Below are 27,109 nucleotides of genomic sequence, written 5' to 3' on the forward strand. Positions count from 1 at the left end.
TCGCCGCCGCCGGAGATTTCCGCGTGCCGGGAAAATAATGTGAAACGGGTAAGCCGGCGGGATAGGAAAGGGCCAAATCAAATAACACATGCGTGGGAAAATCCGTCATCTAACTTGGCTCGCGGACGGAGCGATTCTTCTTTTCGCCACCGTCGTCGTCGCCATCGCTGTCGCCGTCGCCGCCACCGTCCTCGTCGTCCTCGTCGCCGGCGCGCACGCACTTCTCTTTCTCACTCACACGGCTCTGCGCTGTACGATTCGGGGTGCTTGCGCTGGCTCCCCGGGCGTAAAACTGTCGACTCGGCACCGGCGCCCATCCCCATCCCCGGGCGCTGCTGCACGCGAACTGTCCCCGGACAGACCCAGAGACGGTTTGTTCCTTCTCATGGGCCTTCTTGCTGGCGGCCTGGGATACGCTGTCTCGCGTCAGCCGCTGTCCCGCTTCTTCAGCACTATCTGGGCCAATGGCGACATCAGGACCTTTGTCTGTGCCGTCGTCTTTGTTATAGTGTTTATCATTCTCGGTCAGTATTCTCATCTGGGACTTAGGCAGACGCGCGCGCACATCGCATCGCGCGTCCGCCAGCCACCCTCCATCCCCTCCCCCTTTCGGTAGCTGACGCGAACACACAGCATACCTCACCAATCCGTCTGAAACGTCCTTCAGGGCATATCTTACCGAACAGTCTTTCCGTCAGCACCTCAGTCGCCTGGATGATACCACCGACGAGGAAAGCTTGCACTCGATCGACAAAACACGTCAAGTTCGCCGCACTTCCCCAGACAATCGTTCACTCTTCCATTTCGCTAATCGCGCGTCCGTATCTCTGCGCACGCCGAAACATGTCTTTCATAGCTTTGGCATCTTCACCATTGCCGCCATCCTCCCTGTGTCGAAGGGCGGCAAGGCATCATGCATTCCCAACGATCACGATGGATCGATGATTACCGATTCCTGGTACCTCGGTGCATTCGGGCGATGGTGGAGGGGCGGTCCTTTCGACGCCTGGTACCAGGATGTCGTCGCGAGGTCCAACGACGAGGAAAGCTGGAGCTCGGGTATCTTGGCCATCAAAGGACCAGAGCGGCACGGTACGTGTAGTGTCCTTCTGCTCTGTACGATGCTTGATAATTTTCGCAGCTCTGCCTTTGACGAACAAGCCCGTCGATCGACTCGCACCTGCACGTGGCGCCCCGCCGCGATTACGAAACCGCGATCGCCCATCTCAGCGAAGCAGTCAGCCGTCAGTGCGCAGCTCTACGCCTCCACCGCTTCCCAAGTCGGCATCTCTGCCTCTTCATGCATCGCGGCCGTCAACGACTTCTGAGAAGACGAGTATAATTCTCTCTTCCCAACAGCCGTACGTCCCCATCGACCAGTACCCACTTCGACCGTCAATTGTCAAATCCCCCTCGGCCTCGACGCTCTTTGATCACTCGCCAAATATTCTACAAGTTTTACAGCAGATCGCTGACACGAAAGCCTCCGTTCACGACCTCCGCACCCAGTTATCTGACTTCCAATCCACCTCCTCGTACGGTCACGCGGCGTATCAGAGCGAAATCGATGCGCTGCGGGATAAGAAGCGCCAGGAGGACGCCACGAAGCAGGAGCTAAAGACTCGTACCAAAGCACTAGACGACTCGAAGCGAGCGGCCGAAGGACACAAACGAGATGCCGAGAAGAAACTCAAGGCTACTCAGACCGCTCGCGACGATGCCAATCGTCGCATCAATCATCTCGACCAGGAGATCGCTAGCCTCCAACAGCAGCTCTCTGACGAGCAGGCAGCCACTCCCGAGACGCCTGAACCGCCCGCTGAGCTCAAGCAGACGCTTGAGAGGCGGCGTCGCGAGGTTAGCGTCGCGGAGGACGTGGTTGCTGCTCTGAACACACGCGCCAAGGAGCTCGAGGAGAAGCTGGCGGAGGGTCGCGCGAAGCTCAAGTCCATGCAGGATCGTGCGGGCGCCAGACAGTTTCGTAGATCGCCGCTTACGGACAGCATCGGTCGCGAAAGCACCCGCACCTCCTCGCACGAGCCAACGCTGTCGGAGCCCTCCAGCGAGCAGCCCAATCTGCTCCCGCCCTTTGAGCACGAGACCATGTCGACGAAGCCGTCCCCTCGTCCTATGCACCTGTCGCTCGGTAGCCTCTCCAACTTTAGTGCTACCAGTGGCTCAGCTGCGCTGGACACGCTTCGTCAGCAGTTCTCTCCGTTCGACGACGGACTCTCACCAAGCCAGCCGATCAAGTTTTCGCCCTTCGACTCTGATCCCGTCGGCTTACCCTCGTCCCGGCACCTCTCACCGAGTCACGCGCTGATCCCATCCGGTCTCATTTCGTCCATCGACAACACGGACCACTTCTCGCGCTCCTTCCAGTCGGCGGACGACCCGATCCTGGACCGCGCGTGGCGCAACCGCAGCCACGAGCGGTTGGCGTCGTCGCCCATCTCCTTGCGCACGGACTCGCTGAGCGACGCTGGAATGGATAGCTTTGACCCGTTCAAGGTTCGCGTACCGTCCGGGCCGGACCGCAGCCTGCTCGACGCGTCCTTGGGCCCGTCGCTCACCCTCCAGCGCACGCCTTCCGACCCCGCATCGTCCATCTCGTCCTCGGAGAAGGCCGACTCCTTCATCGGGTCCGACAAGTCGTCCTCCGCGTTCATGCGCGCGCTCTCGCGCGGCGACAAGGCAAAGAAGGGGCTCAACCCAGACGCGAAGGCATTCAGCTTCCCCGCGAAGGCCGTCGCGTCGCTCCTTCCGCCGCGCCGCGGGCAGACCGCGCCCGGCCACGCCTCGAAGCCGTCCTTCGACGCGCTGAACCCGAACGGGCTCGGGAGCACGCCGTTCGTGCCGTCCTCGGACAGCGAGCAGCTGATCCGCGCGTTCGCGCCGAGCGCGGAGGAGCGGCAAGCGCTGCAGCGCGTGCTGGGCGGCAGCACGAACACGTCGCTCGAGCGCCTGCCGAGCCTGAGCGACGTCTCGCCGCCGAGTGCGACGGGCTTCCGCCGCATGCTCCCGTCGTGGATGCAGTCCTCGCCCGCGGCGGCGCCCGCGCCGAAGCCCAATTTCAGCCCGTGGGGCGATGAGGAGGATGTGGTGACGGAGAAGAAAGCTGTCGTGTCGGAGAAGTGAAGGCGGGAGGGGTAATGCAAGGGTTATTCCAAGGACGTTCTTGGTCGAGATATAAATCCGCTTGTTGTGTGATTTAGAGGTCGGTGGCTGGTTGGCGGCCCTGGTCCAAGTGTATATCAATTATTGTTGCAATGTACGGGGCGGGGCGCATGTTGCACCCTTGCTACCATTATCTATGCATATAACGTTCTTACGACCCTAAATTGCTGTTGCTTGGCGGCACGAAGCCTATCGCGGAGGCTAACCCTTTCCGCCTCCTCGGTGTGGCATTGTTCTCAAAAAGGGAAAGAGAAGTGTCAATCATGCTCAAGAAAAATTTTATTGTCATCAACGTCGTGCACCTTCGTACCCGGGTCGTAAGCAGTGGATAAATATCTAGGTAGAAAGGGTAAGAACGAGGAGAGGCTCGAAGTGGTGACCGAGCCGTGTTCGGGCGAGCCCTGTACCAGTACACCTGCAAAGCATTATTCTGTTAACGAGCGTGAGGCGCCACCAGGATTGGACGGGCGGGAATCCATAACTGAAAGATATACACGAGAACGACTGCGAGCGCCCGGGTGAGCGCAGTAACGTTACGTATAAAGTCGAGTGGTAGCGCATTATATAGGTGCTGGCCGCGCGTGTGCATCCAGCGGGGCCGAGAGCGTCGATCAACAGCGAATAGTGTGCGGGGTACGGTAGTGCGTGCGATGTGCGGGTGCGTATAGTGCAGTGTGCGTGCGTTGAGACAAGCGTGCGGGATTGCGGGGTATCGAATGTATATGTACCGAATGTCCTGGGTGACAAGATGGGAGCAGCGGGGCGCTGGTATCATCGGGCGCCGTCGAGGATGCCGCGGACGTCGTCCACCGCCGTGAGGTCCGAGAGGAACGGTATGAGATCGGTAAGCTCGGTGTCGTGAGGGTCATTGAACCAGGAAGACACGGGAACGGCATTGTTGGGGTGGAAGATGTATGAAGCAGGTGAGTTGTCCAGGATGATGGTGTCCGCTATTGGCCGTCCTAACTGCGACAAATCCTGCAGGGCGATGTCAGGACCAGGTGTAAACAGGCAAGGTTGTTACGCACCTTGACGTAGTTGCCCTTATGATTGTAACAACTCTCCCGGAACAAGCGATGGGTGACGACTTTGTGGATGTCGAGCTTGTCAAGTACAGGATCCGCGTACTGAACCAAGAGGTCGTCAGTAACTAGGCACGATTCGTATCAAGTCGACGCACCTTGCTCAAGCTCGCAGTAAACACGACGACCTCGTATATCTCACCCATCAACTTCAGGAAGTTGTCGACGCCGGGCCGCTTGATCACGTAGACGTTGTGCCAGTGATATTCTATTTCCACAGGAACCACGAAATCCGCGTTGGGTATTGCCTAATGAAGAGGGTCAATGGCGATGCTCGACGAGATGAAGTGGAGTGAGCGCACCTTGAAACTGCTATGCACAAGAGTCTCGTCCAAGTCCAAGACTAAGCACTTACGCCCCGCATGCGCGGGGGTGATGGGGGGCAAGAGCGGCCTTGGGATACCATCCTGGAGCGTGTCAGTAGGTGAAGGGTTGTGAGACGTTGAGTAGACGTACAGGCCCTATAGGTATGCCCGCACCGCCATTCATGATCAGGCGGTCCTCCTCATCCTCATCCTCTACCAAATCGTCGTCCTCATCGAAGCTGGTTCCCTCCGATTCGTCGCCACCAATCGGAGCAGACGCTGTGGTCTGCGGTGGTAGATCCTTCTGGGCAGTCTTATCGGTAGCTGGCGTCTCGCCTGTGGAGCCCGGCGGCTGAACGGCGCCGGACGTAACGCCCTCTGTCTCCTCCTCGGGCAGTAGAGTCGGGGTGGGAACGGCCTTCTCGATCTCGACCGCGGCGGCTGGCGGCTGTATGGTGAGCGGCTCTGGCACGGCTGGCGTGTCCTTCTTCTGCTCGGTTGGCGGCTGTGGCTCCGACGCGTGCTCTTCCTCGCGCTTGGGAGCCGGAGGCTCGGCCGCGTTGAGCGGCTTCTCCTCCGCTGCCGAGGGCTTCTTCTCGTCCGCGGCGGGCTCCGGCGCCTTCGGGGCGGCGCCGGTATCGAGGTCGACAGCGTGCGCGCGCGAGGGTCCAGCGCAAGGCACCAGCTTGCGCAGGAACCGGGACAGGAAGGAGCGCTTGGAGCGAACCGACGCGCTGGTCTTGCCATTGGGCGCGTCAGCGGCCCGCTCCAAGGCGGCGGACGCGTTGTGTCTGCGTCGGGAGGAGCGCGACTTGGAGCCGGAGCCTTGAAGGGTGGTAGACGGCGCTGAGCTCTCCGTCGACGCCTTGCCCTTCGACGGGGCGGAGGCGACGACCGGTGCTTGAGCCTGCTCCGTCGCCGCGGGCTTGGGGTTGCTAGACGTAGCGTCGGACGCCGCTGCTGGCTGTTGGTCCGCGCCCTGGCCGGTGCTGGTCGAGGGAGCCGCGGGCGACGGGGAGGATGGTGTGACGCCGTTCATGCGGGGAGGATCGTTGTTGGACTTGGTGGAGGGTGTGTTGTCGTTGTTGTGGGCGACGCCGTTTGAGCTTGATTTGATGTTTCCGTTGAGCTCGTCGGCGCCGGGCATCGTCGGCGAGCGTAGAAGGAGAGGCGAGTTGAGGAGGAATAAAACGCGGGCTCGTGCCCTGACTTTCCTCCCACGCGCGCTGATGCCACCGCCAAACATCTGTCAATATTCTCGCGCGATCGACGTCAACAAACAATTCGACTTTTCGGGCAGCCGTCGGGTTCTTCTGGTGGAATGTGAAGTCCATTATCGCTGCTTCGCCTTCTCTTAAGATGCATCTACTCGCCTCGCGCGAGCAGCTCTCTTTCCGCATGTTTCTGCACAGGAAAACTTTTTTGCACGAGGCCACACTGCCCGACACGAGTCGGTCGACGCCCACTTCCTTGGGGCACGCACGTATGGCTCCGGCCTCGGTCAACAAACACAATCAGTCATCTCCCCGCCATCCATCTTCCGGATCGTCTGCGGAACGGTGTGCTGCAGGGTAAAATGAGTGCAGACCCTTGGATCTCGTACGTCTCGATCTGGGAATGACGTGGCCCGCAGGAACGACGCGCGGACGACGACCCGTCCCGTTGCGAGGGAGCCCATCAGAACACAATTGTGCTGACAATTAAAAGGAACCACGCCACGAGGCTCCGGCGTCCCTTTTGTTCAGTTGCCAGTCTCCTCGACTGTGGCACAAATGAGTTCGGTATGCGGCTTGCCCGTCGAGTCTGCCATGCCTCGTGTTGAGTGCACCACCATGAGGCTGGAGGTGAGGCCGTATCTCATAATCACCTTCATATCTATGGGGATCTATCAGCTCACATCAGTCCTCTCCCGACTCGAGCATCGCATCGTCGCTCTGGACGAGGTCGACGTCGCATGTTTGGCCAGCGACGTATTCATCTCTTCGGCGTGCTGGCGAGGCCATGGACGCACACCTGACGCGCGTCTGAGTCCTTGGCTTACGCGACGCAGTCCATCCCTTACCAAACGCCCGCGGAGGGCGGCAAATCACCAACAACAGGAATCCCTTCGCGAGTCCGACCTTCGCACTAAACAATGACCACGAGTACCGCGCGCGGAAACCTTGCTTACTTTGTTACGACACGATGCGACCGCCTGTTTGCCTGGCCCGTTCGTCTTACCTGGACTCAGCAGGAAACTCAGAAGAGCAGCGCACTCTTACCAATCTCGCTGAGCCCATGTCTGTAGCTATTGAGGGTGTTTAGCGTCTCGACTCGACTCGCCAGCACGGATTGCCTGTCTACAATGTAGCCAACGGCAGCAGCGACTTGAACTCCCTGTAGGGTCTGCGTATCCTCGCGGTTCGAGCCGGGCGTTCATGCCACGACATTGCGCTGTCCGATCCCTCGAGATATAGTGACTTCGCCGCCCAAAACAGACTCGCCATCGGCTATACGGAGCGCTTTTGCGACACGGCACTCCTCTGGAATTGCTGCGCTCTCCAGCACTTTCAATGCCTTCAACCCACCAGATCCATGCGCATAAGGAGGCCGTTGATGAGCGCGACGTCGCCTCAGTCTTTGGATACGCTGCGACGCTTTGCTATACCTTTCACTACCCTCAAGCACTGTGCACTCCACCTATCTTGATCGTTTTCGCGCACTCGTGATCAGCACTGCGACGCGCCTCCTGCCTGCGACAGAGGCGCTGTGGAGACTCGTATTCAGTGTGCTGGACCACCAAACATGATAGAGCTTGTGGTCGGCGACGGTGGGGGGACTGTGTCTTCACAGTTGGTGAGTCAACGAGGGTGCTCTGGTGCTGAAGGACAGATATATAAAAGGACTCCAGGGCGTCGTCGCTTTCCTCAGTTCAATCCGCTTTCCCCCAACACTTCTCATTCCCTTCGTTCTCTTCCTCCCGTTCCTTCAGATCCACCTTCTGCCGCCATCATGCAGTTCTCCCTGGTCGCCGTCTTCGCCACGCTCGCCACCGCCGCGGTTGCCGCGCCGCAGCCCGTCCAGCGCGAGGCCCAGCTCTCTTGCCCCATTGTCGTGAGTATCCCCCTTCTTCCAGCCCGTGGTCTCCCCACTGATCCTCCTCTTCAGGAATGCCTGGCCGCGCTCGCGCCCGCGGCAGCCATCTGCGGGGTTGCAGCAGCTACGCTGGGGAGGGGTGAGTTTCCCAGCATCACAGAGTTCTGGAATACGGCTGACGTGGATGTGTAGACACCGCCGCGGATGTGAACTGCCTGGCCAACGCGGCGAACGCTGGTGTGAACTTCGTACGTTACGTTGGACTTTGCGCTGCGGCGATGTGACTGACCAGAGTTTTGCAGCCCGACAGCTGCCAGCAGTGCGCGGACGAGCTGGGCGTGAAGCTCTAAATGCATCACGATCTTTCAAGTCATGAAGTAGGGGCTGGATACCCTGCACTTAGTTATTGAAGTCGAACCGCTGTCTATTTATCCTGTAATCTATTTTGCCATGAACGCACACAAGTTGAAGTCGAACTTGTGGGTCCAGCCCCGGGCCTTTGCGGACAAATGATCGGGCGCTAAACGCGCGAGTGCATCACGACATTATGAGCCTTCTGTGCCAGTCGGCCGCGGATGTGAATAAAGTCAGCGCGCTTTCTCTCACCAGCACTCACCTTGTCCTCCTTAACGATGTTGGGAGCCCTCCGCGCCGCTGCGCCCCGTGCTGCTACGTCTCGCAGCCTGACCCGCGCGTTCCATAGGAATGCGCCGGTCGATGGCTTCAATGGCGCTGTCGGGAACACGCCCCTCATTCACTTGAAGACGTTGTCCGAGCTGACCGGTGCGACTATCCTCGGGAAGGCGGAGTTCCAGAACCCGGGTGGTAGCGTGAAGGACCGCGCTGCGTTAGGCATCGTTCGCGATGCGGAGGCTAAGGGTCTGTGAGTAATCATCGTCGCTCCCCATCCTTCCCCACGCTGATCGAGCCCCGCCCTCAGCCTCAAGCCCGGCGGGACCGTCGTCGAGGGCACCGCGGGCAACACGGGCATCGGCCTCGCGCACGTCTGCCGCGCGCGCGGCTATAAGCTCGTCATCTACATGCCCAACACGCAGTCGCAGGAGAAGATCGACCTCCTGCGCATGCTCGGCGCGGACGTGCGGCCCGTGCCCGCGGTCGCGTACGAGAACCCGGCGAACTACAATCACCAGGCGCGCGAGTTCGCGGAGGCGACGCCGAACGCGGTGTGGACGAATCAGTTTGACAACACGGCGAACGCGCAGGCGCACTATGTGACGACGGGGCCGGAGATTTGGGCGCAGACCGAGGGGACGCTGGATGCGTTTGTGTGCGCGACGGGGACGGGCGGGTCGTTGGCGGGGACGGGGCGGTACTTGAGGGAGAAGAGCAATGGGCGCGTGCAGATCTGGCTGGCAGACCCGCCGGGCTCCGTCCTTGCCAGCTATGTCAGCAGCGGCGGCAAGCTCATGGAGCGCGAGGGCGGCTCGATCACGGAGGGTGCGAGGATCTCTCCCTGATTCCAGTCCAGCTTGCTCACGAAATCCTCTAGGCATTGGCCAGGGCCGTATTACTGACAACACCGCGACTATCATCAAGGACGTGACCGGCGCCTTCACCGTCCCAGACACGAAGAGCATCGCCATGCTCTACCAGCTCCTCGACTCTGAGGGCCTCTACCTCGGCGCCAGTTCCGCACTGAACGTCGTCGCGGCGGTCGAGGTGGCACAGAAGCTTGGGAAGGGTACGTGTCCCCGTTCCTGGCATGCTCATCTACCCGGGGATTGACGCCTTTCCTTCTCAGGCTCGAAGGTGGTCACGCTCCTGTGCGACGGCGCGTACAGGTATCAGAGCCGCCTCTTCTCGAAGGCGTGGTTGAAAGCGAAGGGGCTCGAGGATGCGATCCCGGACCACTTGAAAAAGTACGCAGTGCTGGATTAGACACCATCTGTAACGGTCTTGTATATTATGGGTATCCACATATTTCTAGAGGTCAGCTGGCTATTCGAGGCGTGCGGCAATGCTAGGAGCCTGGTAAGACGTGCTTCGCTAGGTCGTCACCTGGCGCTTGCCACATCGTCGACTGACGGTGGCTGGGCGTGCAGGAGAGGGAAGCGAGGGGAGGGGGAGATTAGAGGGAACTCGATGAGCAGCCAGGGAAGATTAAAGCAGGGATGAGCAGATGGGCATGACATGTGGTGTAGAAAGACGAAATCACACAAGCAGGGTCAAAGAGTCAGTGAGAACCTCAGTAGGGCTGATGTTGGGTGGCGATAGGGATGGACGAGACTGAACCAGAGAGAGAGAGCGAGTAGGGATAAAGAAGACGAAGGAGAGGCCAGGCGAGAGCAGGGCGACGAGGATCTGTGAAGGCACGATCAGTAAGCGCGGTTAACAGCAATGAGAAGACTAAATCACCTTAGGCGCGTGGTGGCGAGCAAATCCATTGAGTGCAGTGCACAGACGGGAGGATAGCAAGGAGCGAAACAAGTTATAGCACAGACGTGAAGCAAGCCAGCGACGCGCACAAATAGGCCAAGGCTGGGCAATACGGGACTGTTTGGACAGGTACTGAGGAAAGGAGGAGACGCAAGAGATGTAACAAGATTAGTAGAAGCCGATGAGCTCCAAGACAGTAATGATCAGCGCGATGGACGTCTAGATAGTGGAGGATGGTGGCAGAGGTGAAGGGCGGAAGAAGAGAGCCTGGGAAGCGCCGCTTTATACACACGCGCGTGACAGGTCACCGTTTGTGACATGTCGCGTTTGACAGCTCGCGACGCGTCGCCGCCTACGTCACGCGTTTATTCAACTAGAGAAGCGTCGGCCCTGCCTCCCGACGACCTTGCTTGCATGTGACACGCACGCTGCGGTGGCCATAGTTCCTTCTCAAGAGATATTTGCCGATGTTCAGAGCTTGATCCTGTCTTGTAAAAAGGCTTCATGATACTCTGCCTTCTGTTTTTTCACTTATTCGGGCTCGCTCAAACTTGCTCTTCGCTTCGAGTCTTGTTACCTCAGGCTTCGACCGAACTATCCGAGTGTTTGTTCTGACCCACTGCTCATCTGCTTTTGTTACTACTGTCGGTGTGTGGAGAGTCTAAACGGAGGACTCCTCCGGGCCCTTAGCTATTGGACGTAAAGACGTGGATAGTCATATATGGGTTTCATCTACTCTTTGTAAATACTTCCCAAAAAGGCAACCATTGTATGTACAAACACGGGCGGATGCTTCGCACCACCCTTATTTACCTATTACTACATGTACACGACAGCGAGTGTCCTACATGGCGCCGCGTGCCGAGAAATACAACTGTTCTTCACCTCTTACCCTCATCTGCCTCCTCTTTATCGCGACACGAGACGCGAGCATGGTTCTGGGTTGAGTCGCCGTCTCGCACGTTACTCACGAGATTAGGTTGCGCGGCACCGTTAATGGGCCAACACAACTCCACTCATCTGAGAACCACTTATATCTGCGTCCCGCTCGCAGGACCCCGGCGGCATCACGTGGGGCACGTGGGGCGCGCCCCCAGCCGCCCACATGCGCGCGGACCGGCCGACTGAGCACTGTAGCAGGCAGCAGGTCCTGTCCCAGGACTCAGGAGAAGGGCCTGAGTGGAATACGTGCAGGTCAGAGCGTTATCAAGTGAGAGAGAGAGGAAGAGGAGGGCGGGCAAATGAAATATGGCTGCAGGAGTCTCGAGCCGATGGAAGCAGAGCGCAGAGGTCGACGCGCTCGCCGCCGGCGTGACCGTCGCCGCGATTCCTTCGGACGCGGCGACGTCACTCGGCTACTGCAAGTCCACAGCGCCTGCTTCGCTTGATTCGTTGATCGACTTTTTACTGCATAAATTCCCTGATAGAGATCGTCACCTTGTTCGGAGACGAGAGAAACAAGGACAACCGTCATATGTTTGGACTTATTTGTGAAATAGGTTCCGCCCAAAGGCACCTGAGTAAGACCTTGCAAGCAAGGTAACTTGAGGAGAGGCGCAGCGAGGATATGGACTCGAGATGCGATTATGGAGATAAGACAGAAAAACCCAGGAATCTACAGAGAATAGGATACGCGTAAGTTACACAGAAAATCGCGGAAATCACCCTGTACGTATGTGGCTATGGAGGTGTCGCTAGAGGGAACGACGAAACGGTGTGTACTAATTCAACCAGCTTCGAGGTATGCGGTGGCAAGGGGGTATCCGTGACTAGAGGAACAGCCAGGGAAAGGGGGCGGCAGCCAGATACGTACAGGCGAGATGATTACATGCATGCGGTCAGATGAGAGATATAAGTGTCCGTCGAGAGTGGCGCGTTCAGTTAGTCGCGCGGGACAGTGGACCTGCTGCGCGTAGAGCGCCTGGCGGGCTCGACGGTAGTCTGCGCCTTGGTAGCCTTGCGGCCCTTCGTGGGGCGGGCCTCCTCTGCAGCGGTGGGCTCCTCCTCGACCTCCTCGGTGCGCTTGCGCTTGTTAGCGCTAGGCTTCGACGGTCCAGCGGCTGTCTCCTGAGGCTCCGGGGCCTTGGGAGTGGGGGCCCTGGAAGCGACGGGCTTCTTATCAGCGGCCTTGGAGGGTGCAGGCTTCGTAGCAGCCTTGGATGCGGCAGGCTTCGTAGCGGCGGCCTTGGTAGTGGCGGCCTTGGTAGCAGCCTTGGTAGCAGCCGCCTTGGCAGCAGCCCTTGCTTTAGCAGGCTTGGGAGAAGCGGCTTTGGGTTCAGGAGCCTTCGAGGAGGCGGCCTTGCGCGACGACGCCCTGCGCGGCTTCGACGGCCCGGCGACAGGCGCAGGCTCGGGGGCATCGCCCTCAGCAGCATCGTCCTGAGGCGGCGCCGGCGCCTCCTCCTCTGCAGCACCGCCCGAGAGGTCGAGCGCAGGGATTTGGGCTTTCTCGATCCGGGAGGAAGGCTTGCGCTTCTTCTCCGGTGTTGCCCTCGGGATAGGAGTGGGGATGTTGGGGCTGTCAGTGCCTTCGCCCTCGCCCGCGTCCTTTTCCTTATTCGCCGCGCGACGCGACGCAGGCGTCTTCGAACGCGGCGCAGCGGACGTGGCATTGGACCCCGCGGATATGGGCTCAGTAGTGGCGGGGTCGTCGGTGGTGGGCGCGGTGGTGGTGATGGGTGCCGCATGGGCCGACGCCTTCCCTTTGTCAGCGGCGGCAACACGAGGCGCGGCAGTGGCATTGGCAGTGGGCTGCGCAGCCGGCGCGCGACGGCGCTTGCAGGTGAAGACAACTTTGGAAGAGCCAGGAGCGATGACGATGGGCCCGTTGTCAAGGGAGATCTCCTGCCCGTCGCGCTTGACGGTGATGTCGAACAAGGGCGCCTTGTGTGCCGCCTCCGCCTCCTCCCGGGGCCTCATGGCGCGCTCGAGCGCCTTGGGGTCGAGCTCCTCGTCGCCCTTGGTGAGCTTCTCCATCGTGTCGCGGTGGTTGCTACGGGCATGATTAGTAAGCGAAAACAAGGACGGGCGCTGCGCACGCACTACCAGAGGTCGTCGAGCTCGATTGCAATCCGCCGGCTGCAAATCTGTCAGTTGGGAGTTGAGCAGTAGGGTAGGATACGCACACTGCAGCTTTGGCCTTTTCCGCTTCATGTTCAATCGATTCCGGGAGCCATTGGGCAACGCGTGAGGCGACGAGCCTGAGACGCGGGTCGCTGTTGGACTCGTTGCTGTCGAGGTACTCGACGGCCCTCTTCTGCACTGCGATAATGGTCTCCATCAATGCGACCTCGTCGCTGCCCATGCTGTATCCATGGGTATAGTAGACGGCGCCGGGAGTGGTCGGAGGGTGGTGCTTCTGGTTCTTCGTCTGCATGTCGAAACGGTGATTGTGGAAAAGTAGAGGTTGAGAGGTAGAGCGCGAGCGGGAAGCACGGCAGGTGTCTGGGGCGTAAGACGACGGTGGTGGTCAAGATCAGGCCGGAAGCGCGTCGCGGCGGGGTTTGAATGTTCGGGAGGTCCGACCGAAAAACACAAATGCGGCGCGTCCAACCTATTGTCTCCCAAACAAGACACAATGCTGACATAAGCATTCAACAATGGCCCGTGGGAACGGTCCTTGCGTCTGAACAAGACAGAACAAGAGACACTGTCGATAGCCTGGTCAGTGATGCGACGTCTGGACGGCAGAAAAAGCAAGCTCGAACTCACATTAACATTGCCACAGCGCTCTCGCGCACTGGAGGCTGAAAAATGTCGTCCTCGACCTCCGGCCATTCCACTCGGTGAACCTTGCACAGCCACTTCAATTGAAGCTTCGGCGGAACCTTATTTGAAGACCGGGGACCTCCTTCGTTGTTCCTTAATCATAAGCATGCAACCGTAGAAGAGGACGCGTCAAGAACACGATAGAAGACACCTGCACGCTACAGATCGATGAGATCTCGGCGCTCGAGTGATTGTACTCACTGGTTGGCACCTGCTTTCACAGGTTCTCGCCGTGTCTGGCGAGGTTCGACGAGAAGGTGAGTCTGTCGTCCTTGTTCTCTATCGCTGACGTTCCGTAGGTCCTCAGAGCGGTGGCAAATCCACTGGGACATTTTTCCCGCAGATACTCGCGTTCCCTGAAGAATTCGAAGGGCTTCACAAGTCAGCTCTGCGTCGATTAGTTCTTCCTTGTGCTTCAGTCTCGTGCTCACCATGAAGAACAGCCTACCCAAAGTGCCTTCACTATCGTCCTTATGGACAGCTGGAAGAACGGCGAGCGCCATCTGTCGACCACTCCTAACCGCTCCTTGCGATGTCTAGCTGCGGGCTGTGGCTCGACGGCCTGACGCGCAAGACCTACGACTGTATGCTCAGGCGAGCGACCTTGACTCGCCCGGCGACGCTGGCTTGTGGATGACAGGATCAACGGCGAGCACCACCTGCTCGATATTGCTGGCCGCGACTCATCCTGACTTCGCTGCGTTGCAGGCTGGGTGTCTGCTGTCCTAAGGCGCCAACGACTATTTGCTTGGGCAAGCTATTCCAATACGCTTCGTCGCGTCGCATACATCCCTGTTCCGGTGAGCGAGTCAAACCCGCGCCCATTACTGACCTTCCGCCAGTCTATATCCTTTTCTAAGTTCGGCAAGGACGGTGCTGCTGCGAAGCGATGATTGCGCCGTGGTCATGCCCGCGCGGTCAAGTGGGGTAGGGCGTTACGGTACGTCCAATTCACGAATGGTGGGGCATATGGGACTGATATTCTCTTCTAAGCGTCGACATATACTGGGAGGGTGGGGGCGTCAGCGACAAGGCACTTCGCTGGTAGCATGGTGCGCACCTACTAACCTATCCCACGACGGCGGGCTACGGACACCTCAACCCACGCGTCATGAATCTGGGATACGCGTATAGAGTGGGGAGTATGGGGAGGAGAGTCTGTTCGTGCTTGGGTCGCGTATTGGAGTCCGCCGGCGGGATGAGGAGGGCGTATGTGACGGGGGCTCGTCGCGGTGGTGGCCGTCATGGGAGCGAAGCTGGTGGGCAAAAAATCGCGAGGCCGCTCGACAGTTCTTCGCTTGATAGTGTCCATACATTGCTCGTCAGCAGTTCGCTGTGTCGGTCGTCGGGCGTGCCCTTTCTTCCCCCTTCCCTCCCACGATCGGCGGCGCAGAGGAGCGAATTTCTTCAGACTTCAGTCCATTTTTCCAAGGCCCGCGGAGTACTGCAGTCGCTCCTTAGACAAGATAGACAGACCACCACAGAGGGACGGGGAATATCCAGCGGCGAGAACAAAGGGACTGGATGAGGAAGTACGCCTTGGTGGCCATACACGTGTCAACAAACCCCTGCCCAGTACGGCCATCAAAGGCCCACTATCCCCGGTCGCTGCGAGCGCTGACGTCGACCTCGATGGGCCTCATGAAGACGGGGTCGTGCTCTTGAGGATAGCGGCGTCTTTGGAAATTTCTCTGCTCGCTCTCCCTTCAACAACGACCGGACGCTAGCTGCAAACCTTAAAGCTCCGTACTTCCCGATCACTTCGCCCAGGCGTCCTTTGTCTACTGGCTCCCCCGTCCTGGAGGTCATCAAGTTGTCGGGCTCTCTCATGGCCAGAGTACTGGGAGGACATATAGTCGACGGTGAGTCTATACATGATTCACTCAGGACTTCGAGGTTGACCGTAGCAGCGCAGTAGCTGCCTTCTATCATTGCAGAATTTCCTCGCTCGCGATCCCAGGTCCCTTATGGTCGATGTCCTGGCCATAAAGCCGCGCCAATGTGCTCGCCCTCACATCACGCATGTTGCCCCGCCTCCCGGTGCAATGTCAAACACTCGCAAATATTCGTCGCCTTGGTAGCCTTCATCCTGCAACCTCACTGGCCCCTCGACGAATACGCGACCTCCTACAGGAACCCAGTCACTCCCTTCCTAGGTCTAGGACCACATCAGACTTCTCCGTCAACATAATCATGTCCAACGAAACGTTTATGCGATGGCAACAGCGCGCTGTACTTGACGATCTAGCAAGGTATCTATAGCTTCTATGGTATCCAGAGACGGGCGACGAAAGAACGGGGCGAATAGAGGTATGTTCAGTGGTAGTAGTGCATGTCCGTATGGTCCACAATATACATGCTTTTGCAACGAGACTCAGGTGTAGATCCGCAGCGAGTTGATTTCCCAGTACGCTTCAGCGAAGCTCGCGGGGTTGTTGTTTACGACTGGGCGATGGGTCAGGACGGTGCGTGCGAAGACGAAGTGCATGGTAGTTAACTCACAATCTTCGCAGGTGCTTGGTCCGCATCCCGAAGTCGCGAACGCTGTGCCCGCCCAGTCACCCTGCGGTCAACATGTCAGCCCGAGATGTCCTGACACGGCGAACATGAATTCCACCCACGCAGAGCGTCAAGTCGAAGATAATATGGTGCGGGTCGAAGTGCGCCTCGTAGTCGCAGTTCCCGCCGTTGCTCGAGAGCGGAAAGTTCGCGTCGGGCGGACCCCACGTTATGCTAGGACTGGGCATGCGAGTGGACTGCGAAGACAGGAGGACCTCCGGAGGCGTGAGAGGGTCGCTGCGCGCCCAGAACCACACGGAGATCTCGTCCTTGGTGCGCAGGAGGACGTAGTGGCCGCCTGCGGGTTGCTCAGCTACAGAGAGAACTTTTCAAGAGAAATCCGCGTACCGCCTTGCGCGTTGAAGCCGGGGCCGTACGAATTCGCCTTCGTGAACGAGGTCCCGCAGCCCTGGTTGTAGTTAACGTTGGTGTCGCAGTCGGTCGAGACGGTCGCTCTGCGCGAGATAGGTGAGTTCTAGTCATATAGTATGGTGCGGACGTACCCAGTTTGCTGCCGGATTGGGGGCATGGAGCAGTTGGGTGTCGTGTGCAGGGACGCGAGGTTAGCGGTGTTCTGATTCACGCCTGGCAGGAAACAGTCAGCGAGACGCGCGACAATCGTCCAGGACGCCGCGTACCCTCAATGATGTCTATCTCTCCGCCAGATGGCCACGGTCCGTTCCTGCTGAACGTCCACCACGCCGGCCAAGTCGCGCACCCCGTCGGCATGTGGGAGAGGTCGAGGATGTAGAGGCCTTCCGTATAGGCGGTCTTGGACGTGATGCGCACGCTGTCGCGCCCGCGCGCGTAGGACGGCACGATGCTCGTCGAGTCCGCGCGCATAATGAATTTCGAGCCGCTCGCGTAGGAGAGGTTGCTCTTAATGGCGGTGCTGATGTCGACGTAGTTCACGCGGCCGTGCGTGGGGTCGTTGAAGGTCTCCCAAACGAAGGCGTCGAAGAACTGCGTGCCGGAGAAGGCGTCGGTGAGGGAGTACTGCACCTGCTGGGCGAGGGCGGACGCGGCGAAGAGGAGGGAGACTAAGGCGGCGAGGCGCATGGCTGCGGACTAGGTTGGCAGTATGGGCAGGAGGGAGGGAGAGGCAAGGCGCGGAGCGGGCGAGGAGGCATAGGAGGCGTCGGGCGGACATGTCGCTGGCTTTGATTCCGGTGAAAGGCTGAAAAGCTTCGTTGGCAGTTCGCCTTTGTGGGTCCACCGTGCCCGTTAACACCTTCGGCGCGCCGGGCCGCATGCTAATCATTGGCATCAACTTCGACCGCACCCTCAGGCATCTCTTCCTGCCTTCCTCCGACGCTCGTCGACAACCTCGCTGCTCGAGCATCGATTCGGTGTACGCATCTGTGCTGTATCTCTGTCGGCACGCCTTCAGTGTACTGGCGGAAGGAATCAAAGCGCATGGTCAACCAACTTGGACCAACCTGAGTCCAAAAACCTCGAAACGTCACGGCCTTCAGCACTGCCTGTACTTTCCCAAACAACATCACCCGAGACTCCACGTAATTCTCTGACAATCATCGCCGAGGGATGGGGACGGAACACATCCTGGTCAATTCGGCGACCGAAGATGCATGGGCGGCCAACATGACCGTACAGCCCTCTGACGGTCGTATATAATCTCGCTCGCTCAATGGAGCGACCATTTGCGCGGCGCTTCCAGCGACCGCAGACAGTAGCCAGAGATTATTAACTTGAGCGCGCCCGTGGATCCAGCCTCAGCGACGTCGCAGCGCTTCCGGCGCGACGCCATGCTGGCACTGTTCTTCTGCTTCACGGCATTCGTTCTTCTCCTTTTTGTGAGTGATATGCGCGGCGCCTCTACTAGCCTCAAACTGACCACTCTCAGGTAACGATCTCTTCCCCGACGTGGGACAGCATATCCTTCCTTAATATCTCTACCGACTACGGCACGACGCACTTCGGCGTCTTTGGCTTCTCGGGCGGGAAGGTTCACGTCGGCTTCCACTTCCTCGTGCCCGTCATCGGCTACGAGTAAGTATTCTACTCTTTGTGCCTCGGAATGACCCCCGCTCGGCCCGTTCTGACATATTTTCAGTTACCTGGCCATCGAGGGCAGCCATCTTCATGCGCTGACTTATACACTGGTCTTGTATCCCATTGGTAAGTGGACTCTCTATTGTTCTCGGCCCGTACTCATATATTCCTTGACTCAGCGACTGGCATCTCCGCTTGTGCGCTCGTTGCGGGCGTGGGCGCTACCCACAACCGCCGCGCGGGGACGAACATCATGACTCTCCTTGCGGGTCTTGCGCTCCTTCTTGCGTCGGCTGCGTGGGTGCTGTCCATGGTCCTATTTGGTACCGCTCGAAGTCGCTTCGATGAGCAGGGTATTGCTGCTGGGTGGGGCAACGCCAACTGGATAGGCATTGGTGCGCTTGTGGCACTTTTAGTAGCTTTTGTCGCAGCCTGGAGAGACCGACGATGATCCCAGCCGAAGTTGGAAGGCGGTACTCAGGATGCTTGATGTGTTGTGTTCGCTTGTCAAGATCGCGCACGGTTGGGTTTACTTCTCAGCATGTGGCGACCATGAGTTCAGGCAGGCAGATCAGTCCGATACTATGATATCCCTACCTTGCTTCTTGCGTTCATCTTACGGCGAGGCAGCAGTACACTGATCACTCGCACCTTGGTTGTCGCAACCGAGCTGGACTTTGAATTTGAGCGGCCCGACTGAATCGAGCGCGAGCGCGCGCGCAGGCTGGCCGCCGATCAACCGCCCACCATCCTTCGCCTCCAACTCCCATCCCACTTTGCCACCCCCATGACAGCTTGCAATATCAGTCCCGATGAGCAGTTTTGGGTAAACAACTATGCGTTCTTGGAGCGTCGTGGTTATCGCCTGAGATGCAGATATAATCCGGCACACACACTCGCCCGACAGCAAGGCAAGAAACCCTGGTGGTTGCCTCACCAATTCTTTAGACCTGAAGATGAACTGGAGAACAGGGTGCGTTCTTTATGCTCGAGACGACAACAGTCCTCTGACATTCATCTCAGTCACCTTGTGTACTGGATGCAGTCAGGATGAGCGACGGCAGGCGGGTCGTTATCCGCAAAACCGAAACATGGAAGGACGAGGTGCCTATCTACCAGCGACTGGCAAGGCTTCCTAAAGACGATCGAAACCGACTTGCTCCGCTCCTAGACATGATACTCCTGCCCGACACCGACAGCGCCGCATTTTTGGTTCTACCCTTCCTTCGCGAGTACTATGACCCCCCGTTTTCCAGAGTTGATCAAGTCGTGCGGTGTGTATCGCAGTTCCTTGAGGTGAGTGGGCATGGCTCGTCAATCCAACACATTGTACCTACGCTTCCTGCTCAGGCACTACGGTATCTTCACGAACACGATATCGCACATCGGTACGCGTCTCTATGCCGCTCTGAAAATGCTTGTATTGACCTTGACGCACAGAGATTTCTGCGCCTACAACCTGATGATGGACGCGTCTCAACTACTTCCTGGCGGACATCATTTTGCAGCTCCGTACAAAGCACCAGACGGTCGATCCGCTCTTGCCTTCCGCGATCGTGCCTATGTTAGCCCCGTACAGTACTTTGTCATTGATTTGGGGCTGGCTGCACAGTTGCAGACCAATGAAGACCTGGTTACTGGCGTGTATGGACAGGACAAGTCCGTCCCGGAGCTCTCTTGGGATGTTCCATACAACCCGTTCAAGGTCGACATTTATCAACTCGGCAACGTGATACTGCACAACATGCTTGGGGTGTGCATAACCATCTCATCTTGCTTTTGAACGTAAAGCTGATCCACGATACCCCAATTGCCAGATTTATAGCGGCCTGGAATTTCTGCGTCCTCTTGCGGAGAGCATGACCCAACGCGATCCGCAAGCTCGGCCTACTAGCTCAGAGGCCCTCCAAATGCTCGAACAGACTTTTAAGAGCTTACCCTCTTCTTTCCTCAACCAGTCGATACAGGTTGTGAACCCTTTCGGCGGTCAGATCAGGTTTTCGATCAAGCAAGCGACTCTCAGGGATGTTGTTGAAACCAGTAAACTACATTGTATAACATGATGCTTGTAGACATGATTGTTAGCGTCCTGTCGAAATATCAAGCTAGAGCACGGGAAACTGAGTGGGTAGGCGCCTATGATGACAGGCGCCTTGCGATACTATCCGGGGATAACAGATTGGTCCCGTGTACGCTTGATTCCGCTTTGGTCCCGCGCATTGTGGGCCGTCACAGCAAGTCACAACGTGAGTCGTGGTTCGCGAATCGAGTGTACATGCGAGCCGAGCACAAGCACGGAGAGCGTGAACCACCACTGGGGTACCCATGTGGTCGGTACTGTTGTTGTCCCGAAGTCAGCAGCATCGCATTGACGACAATTGACTGGCCGTTGGACTCAGCGCGCGCGTTTTGTGTCGATATGGAGGCACAATTTGCACGAGGGGGATGGGGCTAGAGGTCAGTGAGGGGCGGCTCCGAGCAGATTCAATCATGTTCATCAGTAGGGGCCGGCGGTCTTCTCATTCGAGTCAAGAAGGCGACGCGGAAATGGAACTAGAAGACTGGCCATAGGCGCTGAGGCGCAGGTGGAAGCCCCACTCTGATGTCCTCAACAGCTCGAAGCGCGCCCACATCGCCACTATCGATAGATGTGATTGGCCTCTTGCAGTTAATTGCCAGAGCCTGAGCGTCGCAGCTCTTCTGCCCACGACACATGAATCCCTTGCTCCAGGAAAGCCGACCCAATGGATAGCGCTAGCTGGCCCCGCGAGCAGAGGAAGAAGAGAGGTCGATACCAATAATGATAAAGTTAAGAGCGCAAGTACAATACACTTACAATCCAGTAGATCAACGCGCACCGCCTACGGTTCGTACACGGTCACCCGAAGCGGACACTGGCTGCCTTCCTTGAACTTCCCTGCCACGTAGGGACGCGTCAGGACGCTAGAGAAGAGCACAGGTCAGCGCGTTTCGAAAGGTATAACGAATGAACGACGTACACGTTGGCCTTGAAGACTTCGTCTTCGGTCGGAGCGAAGACGAAGTTCGTGATGAGGGTATAGAGGACGGCCTTTATTTCGATGACGGAGAAGCGCATGCCGATGCAGGACTGAGGGAGAGGAAGGGGGGGCGAGGGAAGGATAGGGCAAGGTGGGAGAAGAACAGAGCAAGGTGGGAGAGGAGCAGAGAAGGATGAGAGAAGGTAAGAGAAGCGTGAGTGAAGAACAGCGAACATCTGGAGAAACCTTACCCGTGTACCGCCAGAAAAGGTGAGGATGCTTGGGAAGACGCCCGGTTGTTCTTTGGCGAGCTCGGGCAAGTCGTCCCAGCGCTGCGGTCTGAGAAGTCACGTCAGGATGGCGCTGGGGTGTTCTCCGACGAAGACGAAGACTCACTTGAACTCCCAGGCATCCTCGCCCCAGACCTCCTTGTCGAGGTTGAACGCCTCGATGGGCACGTGCACCATGGTGCCCTTGGGCAGGAAGAAGTCGTGCTTGCCCTCGACGACGTTGCCGTCGCGGTCGCGGGCGGGGTACTTGGTGGGCACGACGTCGTCCCGCGTGCACACGCGCAGCGAGGAGTGGATGGGCGGGATCAGCCGGAGCGCCTCGCGCATGACGTTGTGCAGCAGCGGCTGCTCCGCGACGACGTCGTACAGCGAGTGGATCTCGTCCGCCGTGAGCGTAGTCGTCGCGGGCGGGCGGAGCGCGAGCAGCTCGGTGCGCAGGCGCGTCTGGATCTCTGGGTGCTCGGCGAGGAGGTGGAGCGTCCAGGTGAGCGCGAGGGACGAGGTGTCGGACCCGGCGAAGGCGAGCGTGTTGATGTTGTCGAGGAGGTCGGCGTCGGTGATGCGCTGGTCGGGCGGGATGTCGGTGGACATGTTCGACTTGAGCAGGAGGGTGAGGATGTCCTTGGCCTCGTAGGGTTTGCCGTCGCGCATGCCCTCCTCGATCTTGCGCTTCTTGTGCTGGATGATGTCGCCCGTGACGCGCCGGATGACTTCTCGGCAGCGTTTCACGGTCCGCTGCTTCTGGGTAGGCTGAAGACCAATGTCAAACGAGTGACCGTCTCGTTCGACCAACACTTACGAAGAGGCGTAGCAAGAACGGCGCGTAAATGGTTGTCATCGTCTGCCAGAAGCTGCCTTGCGACACAGCCAGTTCGAACATGTCTTTATACGCATTGAGCAGCTCATTGTCCTCGTGTTGGATCGCCTCGAAGTTGTAGTCGAAGCCTGGATGTGAGGTCAGTACTGTAAGGAGTACTTCACCGAGAGAGTTTGCACCTGCGACACCGAAGACATCAAAGGTAGCACGGCTGATCCAATGCGCAACGTCGAACACGCCCGAGTTGCTTTGACCGTCCTCCTTCATAATGGACAACCAGCGATCCTTCAGCTCCTCTCCCTTTCCAAAGACGACGGGTACCAGAGCACGCATATTCTGGGGAGAGAACGCAGGGGTGGCGACGCGTCGGTGCCGTTTGTGCATCTGGCCCTCCGAGGCGAGGATGCCGCAGCCAATTAGGGAAGAGATGAATGCGCGCGATTGCCAAGGCTTCTGGTAGATGCTTGCGTTGCGGAGGACATGGTTGAGGGCGGTGGGATCGACGGTAAGGAGGCGTTCGTCCCACTGGTGATCGTATATGAGCATTCATGAAAGGGGGGGGGGAGGGCGTAGGTTACGCACGGGGCCTACACCACGGATACGGATGTTCCGGCCATACTTCCTGACCATGAGATCATGTACGCGAGGGGAGATCGCAGGACTAGGGACGGTCAGAAAGGGGAGGGAAGTATTCGCGTGCGACGTACTCAAGCAGCGCGCGGAGATGGCTCTTGAATACGCCCGCTACCGGTGGTCCTGGTAACTGTTGTATAGTGCTGAATCGCGGGCGTACAGACAAAGTGAATATTCCATAGAGTACAATGAGCAGCAGAGATGTGAGCAGAGCGAGGATGATAGTATGCATGGCGGCTGTCGTGAATGGGTAGCGGTCGATGATGTGGTGTCGTGAGGGAGTCGAGCGGCGCGATTTAGGGAGTCATCTAGTGTCCAGGCGTGTCGGGAGCGTGTCTGACTGTGGTCGAGGGCAGGAGTACAAAGGGGCCGGCCCTTGGTGACTGCGAGACAAAGAACAATAGCAAAGACGGCGAACAATAGCGAGCGGTTAGGAGCGGCCACGTGATGTGACGCGAACCATCATGGGCGCGTCGAGGTCGCGAAAGACTCAGGACATGCGGTGGATCAAGCTTATGTAGGCCATGAGCGGTCCTTGAAAGCTTGGAACATATAGTATGCCATGGTAGAGAAGCGTGTGCAAGGGTACGTTAGAATGTAAATGTATGTAGTAGCTGGACGCGAATCTAAGTCTGCTGGCCCACCGTGTCCGCCTTACACCTCGCCATATAGCATGATGAACTGATCCACAGTCGACCTTTTCAGAAAGTCCGCCTTCCCCATCGACAGCGAGTCACGATCGCTTCCAGCCGCGTCCTCCGCTCCATCGCTCTCCTCGCTGCTGTATATGGTCTCCATCAGCCCGTCCAGCGCGGACGAAATCATCGGAGGCGGGATAGGGAAATCGGTCAGGTCGAGAGAGGAGCTCGTAGTCACGGTGCTCAATGTCTCCGAGCTGGGTCCCGTCACGATCAGCGCTGGCGCGAACAGGTCCTGCTTCGGCATGTCCTTGCCCGCGGCGAAGACGGAGAGGTCGGGGCCAGAGGACAGGCGCCAGTTCACGAGTACCCCACGCTTGACCTCCATGCTCCGCGTCTGTGCCCGACGAACTTCGTATATGTCGGCGCTGGCGATGCTGTCCGTATCCGAGCTTGAGGTCGACGCGCTATCGATGGAGGTGAACGAGGACGAGCCGCTCGCATTGGAGAACGTGCCGGAGACAGAGGATTCGTTCGAGGTGGATGGGGAGACGATGACGCGAGAATCGGCGAAGTATGAGCGTGAAGGCGTGTCTTCAGCGTCCGCCCAAGCCCGACGCTTGACGCTTTGGAGGCCGGCTTGGTTGAGCAGACTGTGCAGGTTCGAGTCGGAGCCGTAGAACATGCTGTGATCCGACTCTGACGCGCGGATAACGTAGACTTCATCTTCAGGACCGACTTCGTTGATGATGCGTTCGGCGGAGATGTCCTTTTCTAGGTCTGCCCAGCGTATCGTAGTCCCTCGCGTGAAAGCGGGCGTCGGCGTCGGCTTCTCCACAGAGAAGAAGGAAGGCTCAGCGGCAGATGGTATGAGTGTGACGGAAGCCAGCGGCGCAGATGATTTCAAGATCGACTTTGGCGGGGAGGAAGAGCTCGAGATCGTCGAGTTGCTGGTCTTGACGAGTCGCCTTGCTGCCAGCTGAATCGAGATGCGAGCATCGTGCGCAAGATCGCGAAGCCTGGGAGACTGAGTCCAGCACAGTCCAGCGACGACGACGATAGTGAGCGAGCTGACAAGCGCGATGAGAGCGATGCCGATGGGCGTCAGTTGCAGAGGCTGCCCGAGGCTGTCGAGGAAGGGCGGCAGCGGCATCCCCTCGGCGCGCGAGTCCGGAGAATAGTACGCGTAGCTTGCTGGGTGTAATTCGACGGAGGCGGGGGACCGCGAGCGCAGGTCGTCGACGCGTTCAGCCGAGGTTGTGTCGAAGCGTTCAGCCGGGGTCGCGTCGTAGCGTTCAGCCGAGTTTGGGAGAGGAGGCCATCTCGAGTCGACGAGCACGCGCGGGAGGTGGTGCGCGCCCCGCCTTTGGCTTTGTCCGTGGTTCTCGAAGGGGGAGAGGATAGGAGCCATAGAACTGAGGTCGGGATAGCTGCTTGGATCAAAGAGATGACAGTGCTGGTCAACTTGGAACCAAAATGGAAGTAGCGGCAATGCGCGGCAGCTGGCTGTCATGATGGCGGCACGTGGTTGAGGTCCGCTGACGCCCACAGTCCTCAACTGCAAAATATACGACCAAACAAGGACGCGACAAGCGCAAACATCTAGACTTTGAACAACATTTTTCAGCAGAAAGTCTACATGCGGCACTACTTATCGCCCCTCAAGTTCAACGCTGTCGGGTTATTGGTCTGCGGTACACGATAAGGCCGCTTCCGGCTCGCATCCACATCCTCTACGTACGAGAAGGTTGATAACGGTACCTGTGTCGCACTGCGCCCTCCTGGTGCCAGAACCGCAGCGTACGTCCCTGATTGCCGCAGGAATATCCTGCGCGGACGCTTTGTGAGCGATTTTCGCGAGGGCGTCGGTGCAAACGTACTCGTGCTATGAATATTCATGTGTGTCGAGAGACAGCTCGGTCTGCGATTGAGTTCAAGTGCTCAGCACCAGCGTATACTCCACGAAGCTTTTCGTCCCCGCATGTTGATCTTGAAGGAACGTACCTCATGTATCGCCGCCCACAGATAGGGCACACGTGCGGTGGCCCTAGGTGTACTGGAGGTTGCGGGGGGTCGAAGTAGAGCGTCTCGTCGAAGATAGTGATAGTTAGGGTGGCGGATGTGGAGGTATTGTTGAGCACAGCAGAGCCTGTACTGGTCTCTCCTGGCGACCCCGAGGGTTGGTGTGGCTGCACAAATATTAGCATTGATATCAAGGCGGTAGGTATCGAGTTGGTCAGTGCAAGGCACTAGTAGTACGCACCTCTGGAGGCCCATATCCCCATCCCTGGATTGACGGGTCTTCCCACGCCGCGAGCGCTGAGCTCATGTCGCCCAAAGACGGCGTGGAGATTCCTGCCTGCAACGTATCGTTTGTGGGATCTGATGCTTGGCGCGAACCAAGGTTGTCTGGTGTATTCCCTTCCTGCTGACCACTCGCTGAATGCTCGACGACAGGACTCTGCGAGGTCGCGCGACCGGCCTCGCTCCTTGCGTTGGTGGTACCGGTCGTTGAGGCGACCATGGTGGTACCTGTCCTCTCCCCGCTGCTGCGCGTGTAGTGAGACAAGGTCGCGCGGGAGGACATGCAGGATCGATAGCAGGGTCGCGCGACGTCGACTCATCGGAGGATGGGCGGTTGATTCACACGGTGTCCCGTTTTGGCAGTAACCCTTCCACTCGAGGAACCTGATGACAGTGGATAAAATGCGGTCAGACGGTCAGCTGGTGGGAGCTTGTAGCCGCAAGGTTGGCGCCCGGGTCATGGCTGAGGCTACGGCGTTTCTGTAAAGCCCGAGAGGGGACCACATTAATTGAAGACTGGGAGGTTGCATTGAGTAAGTTTGCTATTCAATGTCGTTGGCTAAGCGCTCACCTGGTCCATACTATCCCTGTTGGATATCGTTCGACCATGGCTGGTGCGTAAAGCACGTAGGAAATACTGATGACATAGGGCACTGATTGCCTGGCCCTATGCAAGAGGTGCGCTAGAGCGCCACAACGCAAGCAGCGTCACAGGCCGAGTTAAGCCGTGGGGCCGAAGTCGATGCCTGAGGTAGGCTGAGCTCCTTACTCGATAGACAAGCGCTCAAGTTCCATTCATATGCGAGCGATGTATCTTTCGACACAGTCAAGGTAGCGCAGCAGGTGGATTTTCGGGCGAAGACGATGAACAAGTTTAAGTAAGGTTTAGCCCGAAGTCGTGGGACCAGCGAGCACGTGCTACCGGCGATTTCCGAAACAGGACAGCCTCCGGTGATGCGCCCACACCCGCATTTGGCTTCCACTACTACGGCAAGCGCTGGGTACCGAGTCCTAGACGCTCCCCGGCCCATTGCGAGGAGACAAATGCACTG

General features: G+C 58.3%; 11 protein-coding genes across 11 annotated transcripts; 5 read left to right on the top strand and 6 right to left on the bottom strand.

Annotated features, from left to right (window-relative positions):
- The first annotated feature begins 1 nt into the window (after nucleotide 1).
- On the top strand, nucleotides 2–3,225 carry SCHCODRAFT_02353558 (uncharacterized protein). Its single transcript, XM_003030344.3, has 3 exons — nucleotides 2–524; nucleotides 634–1,092; nucleotides 1,142–3,225. Exons 1-3 carry the CDS (start codon nucleotides 89–91, stop codon nucleotides 3,136–3,138), a joined length of 2,892 nt encoding a protein of 963 aa, XP_003030390.1. The 5' UTR covers nucleotides 2–88; the 3' UTR covers nucleotides 3,139–3,225.
- Nucleotides 3,226–3,948: 723 nt separating this feature from the next.
- SCHCODRAFT_01173377 (NIF-domain-containing protein) lies at nucleotides 3,949–5,711 on the bottom strand (the record flags this gene model as incomplete). Its single annotated transcript, XM_003029934.2, has 5 exons — nucleotides 3,949–4,155; nucleotides 4,206–4,304; nucleotides 4,358–4,507; nucleotides 4,562–4,666; nucleotides 4,716–5,711. 5 exons carry the CDS (start codon nucleotides 5,709–5,711, stop codon nucleotides 3,949–3,951), a joined length of 1,557 nt encoding a protein of 518 aa, XP_003029980.1.
- A 1,844-nt stretch (nucleotides 5,712–7,555) lies between these two features.
- On the top strand, nucleotides 7,556–7,989 carry SCHCODRAFT_02703305 (uncharacterized protein; the record flags this gene model as incomplete). The annotated part of the gene is made up of 4 exons (XM_003030343.2): nucleotides 7,556–7,657; nucleotides 7,712–7,778; nucleotides 7,832–7,887; nucleotides 7,942–7,989. The coding sequence occupies 4 exons, from the start codon at nucleotides 7,556–7,558 to the stop codon at nucleotides 7,987–7,989; spliced, it is 273 nt and encodes a 90-aa protein (XP_003030389.1).
- A 219-nt stretch (nucleotides 7,990–8,208) lies between these two features.
- SCHCODRAFT_02632888 (pyridoxal phosphate-dependent enzyme, beta subunit) lies at nucleotides 8,209–9,593 on the top strand. Its single transcript, XM_003030342.2, has 4 exons — nucleotides 8,209–8,522; nucleotides 8,580–9,097; nucleotides 9,150–9,341; nucleotides 9,402–9,593. The coding sequence occupies exons 1-4, from the start codon at nucleotides 8,272–8,274 to the stop codon at nucleotides 9,536–9,538; spliced, it is 1,098 nt and encodes a 365-aa protein (XP_003030388.1). The 5' UTR covers nucleotides 8,209–8,271; the 3' UTR covers nucleotides 9,539–9,593.
- A 2,153-nt stretch (nucleotides 9,594–11,746) lies between these two features.
- SCHCODRAFT_01214686 (uncharacterized protein) lies at nucleotides 11,747–13,412 on the bottom strand (the record flags this gene model as incomplete). Its single annotated transcript, XM_003029933.2, has 3 exons — nucleotides 11,747–13,028; nucleotides 13,079–13,114; nucleotides 13,162–13,412. 3 exons carry the CDS (start codon nucleotides 13,410–13,412, stop codon nucleotides 11,918–11,920), a joined length of 1,398 nt encoding a protein of 465 aa, XP_003029979.1. The 3' UTR covers nucleotides 11,747–11,917.
- A 2,766-nt stretch (nucleotides 13,413–16,178) lies between these two features.
- SCHCODRAFT_02584405 (glycoside hydrolase family 16 protein) lies at nucleotides 16,179–17,894 on the bottom strand (the record flags this gene model as incomplete). The annotated part of the gene is made up of 6 exons (XM_003029932.2): nucleotides 17,002–17,894; nucleotides 16,867–16,948; nucleotides 16,712–16,818; nucleotides 16,426–16,661; nucleotides 16,307–16,367; nucleotides 16,179–16,249 (listed from the first exon to the last, which is right to left on the bottom strand). The coding sequence occupies exons 1-6, from the start codon at nucleotides 17,420–17,422 to the stop codon at nucleotides 16,179–16,181; spliced, it is 978 nt and encodes a 325-aa protein (XP_003029978.1). The 5' UTR covers nucleotides 17,423–17,894.
- Nucleotides 17,895–17,911: 17 nt separating this feature from the next.
- On the top strand, nucleotides 17,912–18,868 carry SCHCODRAFT_02632899 (pali-domain-containing protein). Its single transcript, XM_050345737.1, has 4 exons — nucleotides 17,912–18,177; nucleotides 18,228–18,373; nucleotides 18,438–18,502; nucleotides 18,556–18,868. The coding sequence occupies exons 1-4, from the start codon at nucleotides 18,130–18,132 to the stop codon at nucleotides 18,825–18,827; spliced, it is 531 nt and encodes a 176-aa protein (XP_050199380.1). The 5' UTR covers nucleotides 17,912–18,129; the 3' UTR covers nucleotides 18,828–18,868.
- A 99-nt stretch (nucleotides 18,869–18,967) lies between these two features.
- On the top strand, nucleotides 18,968–20,492 carry SCHCODRAFT_02548060 (uncharacterized protein). The gene is made up of 4 exons (XM_050343653.1): nucleotides 18,968–19,349; nucleotides 19,400–19,764; nucleotides 19,817–20,129; nucleotides 20,194–20,492. Exons 1-4 carry the CDS (start codon nucleotides 19,164–19,166, stop codon nucleotides 20,437–20,439), a joined length of 1,110 nt encoding a protein of 369 aa, XP_050199381.1. The 5' UTR covers nucleotides 18,968–19,163; the 3' UTR covers nucleotides 20,440–20,492.
- A 667-nt stretch (nucleotides 20,493–21,159) lies between these two features.
- Nucleotides 21,160–23,505, bottom strand: SCHCODRAFT_02632906 (cytochrome-450 hydroxylase). The gene is made up of 8 exons (XM_050345738.1): nucleotides 23,190–23,505; nucleotides 23,065–23,143; nucleotides 22,662–23,007; nucleotides 22,465–22,610; nucleotides 21,772–22,415; nucleotides 21,627–21,714; nucleotides 21,376–21,485; nucleotides 21,160–21,319 (listed from the first exon to the last, which is right to left on the bottom strand). Exons 1-8 carry the CDS (start codon nucleotides 23,345–23,347, stop codon nucleotides 21,238–21,240), a joined length of 1,653 nt encoding a protein of 550 aa, XP_050199382.1. The 5' UTR covers nucleotides 23,348–23,505; the 3' UTR covers nucleotides 21,160–21,237.
- A 155-nt stretch (nucleotides 23,506–23,660) lies between these two features.
- SCHCODRAFT_02632908 (uncharacterized protein) lies at nucleotides 23,661–25,200 on the bottom strand. The gene has a single exon (XM_003029931.3). The coding sequence runs from the start codon at nucleotides 25,162–25,164 to the stop codon at nucleotides 23,770–23,772; it is 1,395 nt and encodes a 464-aa protein (XP_003029977.1). The 5' UTR covers nucleotides 25,165–25,200; the 3' UTR covers nucleotides 23,661–23,769.
- A 448-nt stretch (nucleotides 25,201–25,648) lies between these two features.
- SCHCODRAFT_02508048 (uncharacterized protein) lies at nucleotides 25,649–26,277 on the bottom strand (the record flags this gene model as incomplete). Its single annotated transcript, XM_003029929.2, has 2 exons — nucleotides 25,649–25,942; nucleotides 26,017–26,277. 2 exons carry the CDS (start codon nucleotides 26,275–26,277, stop codon nucleotides 25,649–25,651), a joined length of 555 nt encoding a protein of 184 aa, XP_003029975.1.
- Nucleotides 26,278–27,109: the final 832 nt, after the last annotated feature.

The sequence above is a fragment of the Schizophyllum commune genome, assembly GCF_000143185.2.
Source record: "Schizophyllum commune H4-8 unplaced genomic scaffold SCHCOscaffold_8, whole genome shotgun sequence".
NCBI classification, from domain to species: Eukaryota; Fungi; Basidiomycota; class Agaricomycetes; order Agaricales; family Schizophyllaceae; genus Schizophyllum; species Schizophyllum commune.

Coding starts and splice junctions, on each gene's coding strand:
- SCHCODRAFT_02353558 (XM_003030344.3), top strand. CDS start 89: ATGCGTGGGAAAATCCGTCATCTAACTTGGCTCGCGGACGGAGCGATT. Junction 525..633: donor TATAGTGTTTATCATTCTCG/GTCAGTATTCTC, acceptor GCGAACACACAG/CATACCTCACCAATCCGTCT. Junction 1,093..1,141: donor CAAAGGACCAGAGCGGCACG/GTACGTGTAGTG, acceptor TAATTTTCGCAG/CTCTGCCTTTGACGAACAAG.
- SCHCODRAFT_02632908 (XM_003029931.3), bottom strand. CDS start 25,164: ATGGCTCCTATCCTCTCCCCCTTCGAGAACCACGGACAAAGCCAAAGG.
- SCHCODRAFT_02548060 (XM_050343653.1), top strand. CDS start 19,164: ATGACAGCTTGCAATATCAGTCCCGATGAGCAGTTTTGGGTAAACAAC. Junction 19,350..19,399: donor AAGATGAACTGGAGAACAGG/GTGCGTTCTTTA, acceptor CATTCATCTCAG/TCACCTTGTGTACTGGATGC. Junction 20,130..20,193: donor TACTGCACAACATGCTTGGG/GTGTGCATAACC, acceptor CCCAATTGCCAG/ATTTATAGCGGCCTGGAATT.
- SCHCODRAFT_02632899 (XM_050345737.1), top strand. CDS start 18,130: ATGCTGGCACTGTTCTTCTGCTTCACGGCATTCGTTCTTCTCCTTTTT. Junction 18,178..18,227: donor CATTCGTTCTTCTCCTTTTT/GTGAGTGATATG, acceptor GACCACTCTCAG/GTAACGATCTCTTCCCCGAC. Junction 18,374..18,437: donor GTGCCCGTCATCGGCTACGA/GTAAGTATTCTA, acceptor ACATATTTTCAG/TTACCTGGCCATCGAGGGCA.
- SCHCODRAFT_02632888 (XM_003030342.2), top strand. CDS start 8,272: ATGTTGGGAGCCCTCCGCGCCGCTGCGCCCCGTGCTGCTACGTCTCGC. Junction 8,523..8,579: donor GATGCGGAGGCTAAGGGTCT/GTGAGTAATCAT, acceptor CCCCGCCCTCAG/CCTCAAGCCCGGCGGGACCG. Junction 9,098..9,149: donor GGGCGGCTCGATCACGGAGG/GTGCGAGGATCT, acceptor GAAATCCTCTAG/GCATTGGCCAGGGCCGTATT.
- SCHCODRAFT_02632906 (XM_050345738.1), bottom strand. CDS start 23,347: ATGCATACTATCATCCTCGCTCTGCTCACATCTCTGCTGCTCATTGTA. Junction 22,416..22,464: donor CGTTCTTGCTACGCCTCTTC/GTAAGTGTTGGT, acceptor ATTGGTCTTCAG/CCTACCCAGAAGCAGCGGAC. Junction 21,320..21,375: donor GAAGTCTTCAAGGCCAACGT/GTACGTCGTTCA, acceptor GCTCTTCTCTAG/CGTCCTGACGCGTCCCTACG.